Source organism: Carassius gibelio, chromosome A3 (assembly GCF_023724105.1).
Source record: "Carassius gibelio isolate Cgi1373 ecotype wild population from Czech Republic chromosome A3, carGib1.2-hapl.c, whole genome shotgun sequence".
In the NCBI taxonomy this organism is placed as follows: domain Eukaryota; kingdom Metazoa; phylum Chordata; class Actinopteri; order Cypriniformes; family Cyprinidae; genus Carassius; species Carassius gibelio.
The window spans coordinates 27042294-27056992 of record NC_068373.1 but is presented as its reverse complement, the minus strand read 5'-3'; the positions used below and the strand labels follow the sequence as shown (position 1 = coordinate 27056992).

Sequence of the window (14699 nt, the reverse complement as noted above, 5' to 3'; positions counted from 1 at the left end):
GTCTAGGAATGAGAAACCAAAAGTTGTTTTTAAAACAAGGTTATCTGGCAGTTATTCCCATTTTAAATCCACGGGAAGAGTACAGCAGTGTCTAGAAACCCAGACACACAAAGACTGTGCTTTTGGCTCAGTATTGTACATTACTTAATCTTAGTTACCTCTTAGGCCAAAGCTTGTGCAGATTCTTCAGAATCAGAATCAAAAGCCTTTTCGTGAATCTTTTAGTTGAGGTTTTCTAAACCGATTTCTCCACATGCAATCTGCGGAGTTAACTGATATCTCCATGCAATTCTAAACACATTACGGTTTACAGTAATGAAATACAAATCTGGATACAAGACTGTACAGATCCTTCAAAATTTGTTAATCATGGTTCAGTTGAAGGCAGTTTAGGGGTCTTTCACATGGGGCAGGTGGATGCATTCTGCTACTGGTAGAGATTATTAGCATAACCAGACATGGAATGAATTTTCTAGCTCAGTTCTGTTCAGAGATTTCATATGTTTACTTCACATTCAATTAGTTTTTTACTTTGAGAGATGCAGAATATCAAAAGAAACTAATGGAAGTTTTTTTTTCAGACCCAAATGCACAAATCTATCAGTTAAATATTTCAGGGTTCAGAATACACTCACATAAAACAAAATGGACCATGCAACTTATTAAACAAATACCATCTTATATTGTACACTGCATTATATCTGAAATTTACAGAAAACTAATATATTGTATTACTACATATCTATATTAAAATGCATTTGAGTGCTAATATAATTTATCTTCTTTTTTAACTATGCAAGAGCTCGTAAAAGCTCATAAAATCAAACTGATTGTGGAGTCAAGTTACTTGAATTTAATCCTCTTAAAGGAGAATATACAGTAAAACATGGTATAAAAATATCCATTGAATGTTCAGTAATGCTGCCACACTACATCATGCAATAAATCAGAAATGATTTATTGATCAGAATACAGCTGGATTCGTCAGATGACGTGTAAATGCAGTCCCACATGACAGTGGATGTGACGGTGTGTCTCTGGAATGCCATTGCACCGGTTGAAGCGGCTCGTCTTCTCACACACCGTCATCATGCTGTAATCAGGAACACAGTGAACTCATCGTGTGATATCCACAGGCAGTCTCTACAAACACTGACCTTTAAAAAAAGTCTCATCCCAAGCCTCTAGGAGTATGACTGTGTTTCTATTCAAATTTCATGCATTTTCGCACAGTGTATCTGGTTAGACTGTCACATTATTGCAGTCAAAGAATGAGAGCTGAAGGTCACTGAGAAACTTTGCTTCATTCCATTATCACTGCACTGAATGTGAGGAATTCAAGAAGATGAAGTCTGTTATCAGTCTCGTCACTGAAAACAATTTAAAGCACCTGGGTTATGAATTCATGAAACTGAACTCATGATATTTGAGCTCTACAGTTAACATCAGTGAAGCTATTTACACGTTTTATCATGCATGATTCATTAGTGCATGTTACTGGAGTAAAACAGCTTGGAAATGCCATCTCATAAAGTCTTCGGCAACTCCCTAGGTGAAATGTGGGCTAGAAGAAGACGAATCGTTTTCAGCAACTGTGCAGAAAAAAGTTTTCCATAATCAGAGCTGAATCTGCTTTTATTTTGTGGCTCGTCCTGAAAACAGTGAAATAGAGCGAATGAGTTGTTTCCGTTGGCCCTTTGGGCATCGACGTAGAACGAAGTCGTAGTTGGCTGATGTAGACATGGCATAATATACGTTGGCCTTTTCTGGAATATGCAGCTCTACAACAAAAATATACATAAGAATTATAAACACTGCATTAAAAACATTGAGATTAACCTTACATTTATTGTTTTAATCTAAATGTGTATAGAGGGTTTCAGAACTTTTTGATTTCACCAATCTCACATTTTATTTATTGAAATCAGTTTTCAGTACCTCTGCCTTGGGCCAGAACTTGTACGAGGCTGAAGTCCTGCTCACTAACATCCTCCAGGTTGTGTTTTTGCAGAGCTCTCTGGATCACCCGGGCAGTCTTATCCTGACTGGTCAACTGAGCAAGAAATCAGAAAAAAAATAAAATAATGAAATTAGTATAAGCCAGCTGAGAAAGATTTATTATATATATATATATATATATATATATATATATATATATATATATATATATATATATATATATATATATATATATATATATATATACAAAAATGCATGCATGTATATATTTAAGAAAAATGTTATATGAATACATAAATGTAATTATTTTCAAAATATTCACTGTTTTTATATAAATCTAATACATATACACAGTAAACATTTACATGCAGTATAATGTAAACAAACTTATTTTTGATGCGATTAATCGTTTGACAGCACTAATATTTATAATTAATTATATATCAAACTAGTTAGGGTTTAAGGTTTCCAATTATTTTTTTTATCTTTTTTTAACTACAATATTATTAATAAATTTTGTTTTATTAATTAATTGTGTTTTTACAGACGTACGTACATTGTAAACAAAAATTATGCAAGAGATGCAAATGTAAAAAAAAATATTATTATTATTATTAAATTAATTAATAATTTAAGTAATAGTTTACACATAAAATTGATCTTTTCAATATTTAATAGATGCTGTACAATATCTATAGCTACCGCTTTCTCTATCCCACACTTACCAGTAAGCTCTTGTACATGTTTCCATTGGTGCAGAACTCCACGCTGACCCTGATGATGCAGGAGTCGTCCACCTGCCTGTTGTAGAAGGGCAGGGAGGTCATGGAGACCGAGCGCCTGTGTGAGGAGACGAGACGAGGGTGTGCTGATGCTGATGAAGACTGATTCAGGTGGAGGTCCTGCTGAGAGCTGGAGGACGAACTAGACACGGTGGAGGAATCAGGAGAGGAAGACGAGGGAAAGGCCTCCGTGCTCTGACTGCAGCTGGAAAGAGCCTTTGAGATGAGAGGAGACATTTCAGAGCCACTTTTATCATTAGACACCATCACAATCATTATCAACTGTGAAGCAACAGTTCAGCACTGGCACAGATCTGGATGATTAGATATAGACAAAAAATACCAGGTGACTTAACTTTGTACGGGGTAATATAGAGTTGAATGATCATTAGAATGACTGAATGATAATATTACATCAGTTTTGTTGATTTGAGCTTAAATTGTTCTATGGGAGGCACGAAGAATAACTACACAGAAAATAGAGGAAGCTGCTGGATACACCAAGGTTTGGGTTCAATTCCTGGTCAAATGTAGCCTGGATGCATACAGCATGAAAGTAATAGTTGTAAAGGAGCATATATGAACTGAACAGCAACTTTAAATGATGGAAGCGATTAAGACAAAAATTTTCAAGAATTTGAAGCATTTGAGTGCTGTCATCTGTCTGTCCCTGAATACAGTACAGAGGACACGGCTGCTGACACAAAGGACACTTTTTTACACTGTGCTTGAGTCATGACAGGAATGTAAAACGCATGAGACATTAAAACCAAGGACAGAAACTTTAGCTGTCGGTAGGAAATGATGTCAATGACCTTAGAAGTGAACATCCTGATGACCTTAAAAAAGACATACATGGCTGCAACTGCTTGATCAAAAATACATTAAAACTCTAATATTGTGAAATATTCTTATAATTAAAAATAGCTGTGCTCTTGTCAAATATTTAGATGCAATTTATTTCTGTGATGCAAAGCTGAATTTTCTTGTCTTCAGTGTCGCACGATCCTTCAGAAATCATTCTGATATGCTGCTTTGATGCTTCAACATTATTAATGTAGACTATAGACATATCTAAATATGACAAGAGGTGTATTAAAATAATTGTAATGATAGCTAATTTTTATTAGGATTAAGAACTGAAAGTCCCTTCTGACCAATGCACTAAGTGAAAGAGCCTAAATGAATAAATGTACATTTGTATGTGTGTGCACAAAAGTACCGGTGTTATAAAAGACGGTGATTGAGCAGCAGATATTTCCTCAGTTTCAGAGCCGCTGGATCCTGACGAGGACACACTGATCTGGTCAGAGTTCTTTTTGGACCCCTCAGTCCCTGACAAGAGCCTGAAAACACAGAGGTTTGCTATGTTATGCCAATGAAAGCTTGCAGATAGCAGGACAGTTGCTGGAGACTTAAATTAAAATGATGCTCAAGCTAGACTTGTACGCACAATGAGAGCTTTTTGGTGAGAGTTCGGGGACTCCAGCCACTGTTGGATGGAGAAGTGTCATGAGGAGTCTCCAACTGTCTGGAAAATTCATAGCTGAGGACAGTGACACATGAGCAGGACTCAAATGAAATTTCATTGATATTAATTGTATAACCTCAAAAATGTATTGCATACATTTACCCACCACTTTCATAAATCGATCATGACTCACCTCTCCTGATCCGACAGCAGTTTCTGACTCTGTAGCCATGCAGCGATCCAAGGATGATGGGGTAAATCATACTGGGAACACGAGGCCTGCAGCTGACGGATCTGCCTTAAAATCTCATATTCCTGCAAAACAGTGGGGGTAATTCCCATGAAACGAAGAGGCAAAGCAACAATACACAGAGCAAGAGATTAAAGAGGAATACAAGGAACAAAGCCATGACTGTTACGTAACACACCATGCACAAATAATTCGTCATGAGATTAACATCAGTCCTCCTTCAGGAGAAGAGCTCTGTAAACAGAAGTCTCTCTCTACGGCTCGCACGTCAAGCCGACGCGTTAAAGAGGACTTCATGATTGTTCAGAACGGGCTCTTTAAGATCAAACCAAATCTATATCAACATCAACATCTGGACGAAGACGGCTAGCCTTAGCAACAATTATTACACAGCTAAGAAGATAAACCAAGAGAAGGACTCACCCGTCTCCTCTTTTCAAAATTAATGAGGCCACCCTGTTGATAGCATGTACAGAAACCAATCAAAATAATACATTAATGACAATTCTCCATGTGCAACCAAATGAAATGTTTATATAAAAACAACTAACATATTCAAAAGAAAATGTGAGTGATACAAAAATGAAGACGTCTCTGTGCCTGCTAAGGTGTTGTGCATACTGTAATGCAGCTATACTATTCCTGATGGATCAGATTGGTTTTAGCACCTTTTCGGTTGCACTTTATTTTACAGTATGTGTACTAACATGTACTTATAGTGAACTTACAGTGTATTTATCTAAGAAAGTTCTGGTAACACAAGGTAACTACATGGGGTAGGGTTAGGTTTAGGGGTAGGTTCAGGGTTAGTACCTAGTTATTACATAGTTCTTGTAATTACTATAATAAGTACATAGTATGTACATGAGGAACAGGACTGTAAAATAAAGTGCTACCACATTTTCTAACTAGTCTGAGTGTTGCTAGGGTCAGCAGAGGATGCTTTTAAAGGAGGGTTTTGTTCATGATATTTAAGCGCATTGTGATGCAACTACTAAGATGTTTGGGGTATTTTATGGCACATTCTCTGCTAGAGTAATCTGCGTTTTGCTAGGAAATTGATATACTGCTGCTAGGGTGTATCTGAATGGCCTTGCTGTGCTGTTCTATTGATTTTAGCACCCAATTGTGCAGCTGGTTGGGTGTCTGGGGTGTTTTCAAGGTGTTTGATAAGTGATGGAAATGTAATAGTAAAGGCATCACTAATAAAGGCAAGCAGTCCGTCATTTCTAAACAAGCTTGACTCCATCCTCACCTCCACAGTGTGTGGTAGGGCAGTGTCCAGCATGTTCAGCACTGAAAGGTACGTCCCCAGGTACGGAACGGTCCCTCCAGTCGAGCTCTGCAAGAAATCACTCCACTATTAATCACCTGAGCAGCATCACCGTAAAACACTGATTACTGACTATAAAAAGTGTCAAGTGTCATCATCTCCACCATCTGTTTTGTTAAAGAGCATCTCTTGGATGTTTTTGTGGTAGTGTCATCCATGTCATCTTGACTCCCATCCTAAAATATGTGAGAAACAGCATGAAGTCAAGATAAGATGTGACACTCTAATAATTACAAAAACACACCGCACAAACAAATACTGGGTAAAATACTCGGTTAAATCATTAAAAATGAAGCTCTTTGTTTTTCGCTCATCTGTAATAAGAATAGTGCTTTCCCATGAACTCTGAGATCAGGTAATTGCTCTAATAATCCCAGCACACTCTGGTCGAACAAAGTGTCTCAGACCAATAATATCATAAGTGGATTAAGAAAACAACTCCAAATTATTGATCAAATATGTTCCACTTCAAATTGCAAAAGAATGCTCAATTAAATTCACATGTTGCTTGATCTGATTTCAAAAACCTAACAATCCAAAAAACCAAAAAATGCTAACAATCTTTTCACAGGTAGCACAATGTTCCAGAGTTGTTATTGTTAAAAGGAACACTGGATGCCATTTTTCATAAGTTAGTTTGTTTCTTCAGGGTCTTCATGAATGTCTAGAGCATACTGTGGTTAAAGTTCCTCATTGCTCATGTAAAACAACACTTTTACCCGATCAAAAACAGCTCTGTTCACAGCAAACTGTTTCGGTGCATGTAAAGAATAATGAGCTACTGCCCAAGTCCTTAAAATAAAAAGGATTTATTAAAATATTAAAGCTATATACTATAACGGTTTATAAATACTACTAAAATAACACTGATGTCAGCTTACATCCACAAAGATTTCTCGGCTGGTCAGAACACAGTTCTCATCTGGGAATGTTTTACACAGGTTCTCAAAGACAGACATGGCCTCTCTGGAGATACAGAATCAGATTCACAACAAAATGAATTAAGAGAACAAAACCACCTATTTGTGACTATACTGGCTTAACATTTGTGCAGTCTGTACCTGCTGAGAGCAGCCCATGTTTTCTTGAGTGTGTAGATGGGACCGGAGAGAAGGGCAGATAAAATGGCTTTAAGAGAAGAGAAGTTCTTCAGCTCTCTGCACCCCTGCGTGAAATAAATACAGCATGAGAGTGACTTTGAAACACTGAAGATCATTTAAACCTCCAATCATCTCTAAAAAGAGCAAACCTGTGCAATCCGAACCCATTTTTCAATGACTCTGGCTCTTTGTGTGGCAGAAGATGAGGATCGAAGCAGAGAAGTTATGACCCAGCTGGTGACTGCATTAAATTGGGTGACGGTGGCCGAAACAGTGGGTGAGAGGTTCTCTTTCTTGTCCCGTTGAGACCACACACAGCCCAGACACTGGAAAGGGACCACCTCCATGAACAGGTCCTACAACATTCAACAAGATCACAAACATTACAAGTCAATATAACCATAAGGAGTCAAGCAGAAGCAGGCGATGAAATACTGGCACTCACAGCATCCAATCGTGTGAGATGTTCGGCTACGTCCATAACGGAGAAACCTAAGAAATCCATCAGGTTATCTGACTCGAAGTCTCTCTCCTCCTTATTCAAAGCAGATTCTTCTAGACGATCAACTGGACCACCTGACACAACATCTGCATGTGCACAAGACAGACTAATTCAAGAGGCTAAATGTGATCTATACACCGTTTTCAGTCTATAACAAATAAAAATTTGATGTGCACAAAAAAAAAAAAATTCTATGCATTTCAACATGTAATCCACACAAAATTGTGTAAGCCCACCGATAAATCAAATAAAAATGAATAAAACACATTTAAACCTCCATTTGTTAAAACTTTAAGACTTAAAAAAATATGGGATTAAATCTGGGATATATAAAAGCTGAATAAATAATCTGAATTTTCTGCATCATTACTGCAGTCTTCAGTTTCACATGTCCTTCAGAAATGATTTGGATAATCAGTTCTGATTTGATTTTCAAGAATCATTTCTTATGATTATCAATGTTGAAAACGGTTATGCATTTTTTTCAGGATTCTTTAATGAATAGAAGAAACGAAAGAACATGATAAAAGTGATCATTCACGATACATTATTCAACAATGACCTTCAGCCTGCAATTTCTCAAGGAGCGTTTCACAGCGTTTGGCCAGCGGGAGGAGAACAGGGTGTCCTCTCAACTGCAAGCACATGAGACGCAGGGACGAGTGCATGGGAGCGTCCCTCAAATCATCACTGTACTCCTCTAACCACATCTGAAGCACAGTCCACAAGGAGCTATGAGGGAAATAGAAATACACACACACACACACACACACACACAGAAGCTGGATTTTTTAAGTTGTATTACAGCAACTGTATACATGTAGAGCCAGTGTTTATATGCACACATGCACAGACAATTTAACCAAGGTCTACTGTACATAAAGGTTTATATAGTTTTACCTGCTGGAGTAATTGGTGCTGTCAAGCGCAGAGACAAGGTTGCCCCTATTAGGGGAAAAAAAATAGTGTTTATATGTAAACATTACTAGTGCTGTGTGGTGCTTATTTTACACTTATTGTCGTAAAGCCTTGTTTACAAAACAGAATAAGAGACAGTAGCTATAAATCAAACTATATTATCAAACTAAGATACCAAGACCACCTTTACATTTTACATGTTCAAGTACAACTGAAAGACTGACGCAAAACTGCTTAAAACCTTTATTATAATTAGAATCTATTTTTTTCTAGAAAAAAAAAAAAATATCTAAAACATGAATTTGATAAAAACAAATCTAATAAATAAAAAGTGCAAAAAAGTTAAAAAGTGCGAACCACCAATCGATGTATGGTAATCAGGTTTATATGGACACTGAATTCATCTGATATCTTTCAGACTTTAAAAGTGATGCTTTTAATTTGCAACACCCAGACTTTCTTGTAATTGTTTAAAGAATATACAAAACTGGCTTTCACAACCCAAGTGTTAAATTAAAAGGGTGAAATTTCTCATTAAAAATGCTTAATTGAAACCTCAAATAAGGTTGATGAGTATATTATAAACCCATGAACCTTCAGAGATGACCAGTAAAAAGTGAGAACAGGGAAGTGATCAGTGATGACATCTGAACTCAACACACCACAAAATACAGCTGGCCATCACAAACTCACATTTGCATAACAGTGTGCACACATCTAAACACACACACCTCTGGAAGAGCATCTGGATGAGTTTGTTGGAGCTGGTGAAGGTGCGATACGTGGACAGGAGTATCCTGCCGTAGTCTTGCTCCTGACAGCAGGGGTCCAGAAGGTGAGAGACCAGCTTCTCCAGCGTGGCCGCTTTTAACCTGCGGACTTTACATGTCCGGTACTGAACGAACGCCTCTGTGGGATCGGCTGACTGCTGGACCGGCTCTCTGCGCAGGGCTATCCCAAACACCGCCCCATTCTCGTGCTCCTCACCCCACTCTTGAACAGGCTCCTTTGACCCAAAAAAAATTAAAAAAAAAAATGTACATACTGTATTTATATATACTGTAGTTCACTGAAAACATTTCTGATTTTCTAAAGGCTATTTACTTATACACAATGTTCCACATGTGTACTTGTTTGCTTTTGTTTCTTCAAAAGGAGAACTTTTTTTTTGTATAATTGTACTAGGATAGAATTTTCGTCAGATGCAATTTATTCCTATGATGCATTGTGTGTAAAACAACACTGGTGACCGGCCTGTCAGCTAAAAGCAGCATGGATTTGCAAACCACAGACTGCTTCATCTGAGGGGACTATAACAGCAGGGCAAGTCCACACGAGCACACCTGAGCCGTTCTGAGTGTGGATCACTCCTCCTGTCCTGTGGAGTATGGGTTGTGTGCTTACACTTAACTACTATTATGAGCTGCTGTGACACTCCAGACTATCAATTACAGTCCATTACTGACGAGCCAAAATGATAAACAAGAGGAGATATGAAAACAAGCAAGCAAAACAAGAGACTACTGTTCAATTCCAAGCTTCAAGAGAATGAAACTGTGCTTGAAAAGAAAGGGATTGCTAGTATGTCACCAGGGTGTATCCAAAAGTTAACCAGCATGACGCTGTGTGTTGTGGATTGGAAAGGCATAGCTATGCAATCGCTATGGTCTTCAGCAGTGTAATTGCTAGGATGTCAGCAGGGTGTTCTGGGTAGTTTCTAAATGAAAAGTGTATTCAAAGTTTACCAGCATGATGCTTTGGTGTTGTAGGAGTTATGTAGTTGATATGGTGTTATAAGGGGTTGCTAGGGTGTTCTGGATAGTTTCTAGGTAAGGACTATATCCCAAGTTCACCACCAAGACACCAGTTCCTAAGTGGCTGCTAGGATGTCACGAGAGTTTTCTGGGTGCCTGGCAAAGTTTAAAACTCTTGTTTTATTGCAATGGCTATTTGAAAAAGCACGTCTCCCTCAGAAATTGCTAATAATCACAGCTATTATATCTCAATCTGAATATTACATGAGTCCTTCCTGATGAAAAACAGTGCCTTTATATTCCAGTGAACTAACACTACAGCTAACGAGAAGCTGTCCACAGCTCAAGAGCTACAGCACTTCAGTTCAAAGGACATGCACCTGGGACACATAACATATCATTATACAAAACAGTTCATTAAAGCTGCATAATAATGACACACACAATGATTCTCACTCAAGGGTAATTTTTAAACCTTTTTAACATCCGTCCCGTTTCAAAAACACTCACATTCTCAGTGCTCTTTCAGCTCCATATCTCCTCCAAACAGCACATTATTGTTTCACATTTTGCATTCGATCAAGCAAGTTCATGGGTAGTTGTCATCAGATAGCAGGACACAAGAGAAAATGGCTATTAATCAAGGACTAGGAAAAGAATAACATCTACTTTGACACCCGACAAACAATCCAGGCCATGTCTGTTGTCAGCCCAGCACAGAACATGATTTTCCCCTATTAAACAAAAGCTGAACTGGAACTGCTGTTGCTGGTCATTTACTTTGGCTTAATGTCTGTTGCCAACATTCACCATGCCAAATCTCACAGCAGACTGAACAGAGGCACATGACACACAATGCTGGATGCAAACTGGTGGCTGGTGTTGATTAGTTAGCACAATGAGAAAAATGTGAAAACAAAACTGATTTCATGTCCAAAAATAAAGATCTAACCATAATATGTCTTAAACAATATTATACTCTAGTCTAGATGTTGGAAACAAAATAATTTTAAGGGACCTGAAGGATTTTTCTGAAGAACAGCAGGCAGTTTATCTGTTCAGGACAAACAAGGGACTCATGAACAACGATCACAAAAAAAAAAAAAAATTATAATAATAATAATAATAATAATAATAATAATAATAATTATATATATATATATATATATATATATATATATATATATATATATATATATATATATATATATATATATGGAACAATTGGGAAAATAGTGGACAAAAGTTAATGTGGTTTCACAGTATGACAATATACGATTAACTTTTGCACTAGATATTTACTTGATATTAGATATTTTGCACAAACCCACTATAAAGAAAAAAAGCACATACTGATCTATAGCTTTTGTGACAACTTGCCCCTACAAGCTATGATTTATGAGACTGTAGCTGAACACAGTGAGGTCAAGCCCTCTCTGACCCACACTGGACTGCCTCGTCTGTCAACACTGATGTATATCTGTATGTAATCGGACAGCACTTTTTCTCAACACGATCTCTAACTCTTAAGAGCAGTCAGACCACAGCAATACACTGCATTCAACACATACAACTCGATTCAAAGACACACTTATGTTTTGCACAGCTATAAAGTAAGCTAACCTAATTATCATAGTCATTCAGAAATAATTATAAGAAATAATCCATCGTCTTACCATTGTCAACTCCCTTTTTCCCATTTCTACGAGGATGTTTTTATCGTATAATCCATCCCATCTTCATAAATAACCAGAAAAACGTAAATGTTTTTTAGAGAACAAAAGCATTTCGCATGTATCTTGATGTATTGCAAAGCCTATAACATTTAAGTTCTCACGCCATTTATAACATCTTACAGTTATATATAAAACAGCCTTTTTGAATAAACTATAATTATAGTTTCTATCTTGCCAGTTTTACCGAACTTGTAAACACGCATCGTGGAGGAGTAGCTTTGCTTTGAGACGATCGCACTAGTGTCGCTTCACCTGCTCTCTGATTATCATCACACAGTGGGAGGTGTTCAAGTTCACATCTACACTGTTAGCGACACCACAGCAGCTAAACCTTCACATTCAACACTGAAAGTTATATAAGAATTATTTAAGGACTTTAAACGAAGTCTCTGACTGAAAGCTGTTGAGCGTCGCCGTCAGCTGAGCCTATCTTACCATCTTCAATTTAATTTAAAGAAAACACGAAGGTTGTGTTTGTACATCTAGAAATGTAGAATTAAGTTACAAATAACCTTACTTTTATAGAGTTTGTCGAGGTGCCGTCTGGTACTGGTCTAAAGGGGCTCTATCAGATATATCAATAATTTCGTTTTTTTTTTAAATAATTATTATAAATGTGAGGGGTTTTTCTTAGAGTAATTTTTTACCTGAATGAAACGTGCATTCATGAAAAGGTTACTTTTTAAAAATAAAAAGTAATGAATGAAAATATTGTACCACTACATGTGCCATATTTTTTAAATATTGTAAGCCTTTTAATTAGACTTAACGTGAACATTTAATATTGCCTATATGTAGGGCACTTGCGTATCTAAATATGTATATATAAAATAATGTTTCAGTGAAAAATATTGAATATTATAGGCCTATACACACACACCTACATACAATTGTTTTAGATATTGAACTAATATTCTATACACACACACACACACATATACATACACATATATATATATATATATATATACACACACATACATACATATACATATATACACACATATACATACACATATATATACATATACACATATACATACACATATATACATACACATTTATAATACACTTTGATTTGTACTCTGGCTGTCAGAGCCTTGGTAATATTGAACAATCTTATATTTAAAATATCACTTCTATATCCTCATAAACTACAGGGCTGGAGATGAAGTGCCTGAGGGAAGGGTTTTTCTGCTTGGTGCACAACAGAGGCCAAGAGCTCAGTGTGTGTCTCGTGGGACTGCTGTGACGGGGTTACTGTCGTCACTGCCGATCATATGATCCAGCCGCTATCCTGCCAAATAATATTTTACACACGTACAGTCACGTGTGCTTCATTACCATGAGGGCTGGTGGAATTTTCTGATCTCAAATCAGGTTTCATCTCAGAAGCAAAATGAAGTGAGATGAAACAAACCGTAATTAGGACACGGCTGGTGTGTGAAAACAACAGGACAACCTTAGGCCACAAAACCCATCCTATGATGAGCACACAATAACACCTACATTCTGTGTTAATAAACAATAGCTCAAAATCTGAGCTCTGGACTGAACTCCCAAAGTGCATATGAGCTTTATAAAACTGGGTTTGTCTGCCCCTGGAGACGTGGGTCTCATGGAGGGAGCTGTGCTTCTGTGTTGAGGGAGAGTTCAGGCACTTTGAACACAGTGTTACTCAAGACCATGTGTCTGAACACCATGGTTATTTGGGAATGGGATATTTGTATTTTAGTACTTCCCTAATATTCTAGAATATCAGAAAATGTATTTCCTGGTTAGAAAAAAGACAAATCTTAAACACCGGATAAGAGTTCAAGCATATTTCAACATTTAAAATATGGAAAACAAACAAAAAAAAATTCCTGTTGGACCGATTTTGTATTTTAGTACTCAAAGAATATTCTACCATTGTTACTATGGGAGAATAGTAGAGAATATTTTCATTTTCAGGGTAGACGAGCTATAACAATTCCACAAGAGATCTTACAAAACTTTAAAACATAAGTAAATTTAGCTCAGTTCACCCTATTTTGAAACTTCTCCATAAAGAGATTCATACGTCAACAACAATAATAACTCTGACAAAGTAAACGATTAGAAGATTCTTGTGTCATGCTGTTTGAACAAGCATGTGAAGCAAGTTTTACCCACAAAAATTGAGAAAAAGTGAAAAGTTGAAACAATACTGCTAGAGATGTAGTTTAACTTGTGTGCTAAACTTTAGGGAATAGTACACCCAAATGTGAAAACGTGCTGGAAATGTACTCACCCTCAGGCCATCTTAGATGTAGGAGTTGGTCTCTTCATCAAAACAGATTTGGAGAAATTTAGCATTAAACCACTTGCTCACTCACTGGATCACACACACACACACACACACACACACACACACACACACACAACAGTGAATGGGTGCCGTCAGAATGACTGTCCAAACAACTGATAAAAACACTGGGTGAATTATTCTTATAAAGACTGTGCTTTTGAATGATAGGGTCTACACTACTGTGTTTAAAAAAAAAAAAAAAAATTAATCAGTAGGCCTACTTGTTTTACATTTTCAAGACCTTTTGCCTTTAAAATTGACAAGACCTACAGACAAGTATTCGATGTCATTAACGTTTTTTTTTAAATATAAGTGCACGAAAAGTTTTAAAATAAAATATTTCTCCATACTAGTACATAGAGAAAACTCCTTACACATACCTTCTTAAAAGCCAGTAATCTGCTCAAGATCAGAGCCCCTACCAAAAAAAAAAAGTGCTTCTGTATAATTGGTCAACAGCGCCACCTGGTGGAAGACTCAAGATTAGCCGCTCGATAACTACTAGAAGTGAAGTAAACCGTAAAACTATTTGCGCATCAAGCGTGTTTATGAATGATTATTAACT

At 36.9% G+C, this 14699-nt stretch overlaps 1 protein-coding gene across 1 annotated transcript; it reads right to left on the bottom strand.

Moving 5' to 3' along the window:
• Window positions 1–937: 937 nt before the first annotated feature.
• Window positions 938–12044, bottom strand: LOC127954548 (ral guanine nucleotide dissociation stimulator-like 1). The gene is made up of 17 exons (XM_052553391.1): window positions 11746–12044; window positions 9047–9321; window positions 8298–8342; window positions 7960–8129; window positions 7341–7483; window positions 7045–7251; window positions 6857–6960; window positions 6677–6761; window positions 5900–5971; window positions 5718–5804; window positions 4886–4918; window positions 4406–4527; window positions 4195–4287; window positions 3964–4087; window positions 2685–2957; window positions 1939–2053; window positions 938–1781 (listed from the first exon to the last, which is right to left on the bottom strand). The coding sequence occupies exons 1-17, from the start codon at window positions 11767–11769 to the stop codon at window positions 1636–1638; spliced, it is 2118 nt and encodes a 705-aa protein (XP_052409351.1). The 5' UTR covers window positions 11770–12044; the 3' UTR covers window positions 938–1635.
• Window positions 12045–14699: the final 2655 nt, after the last annotated feature.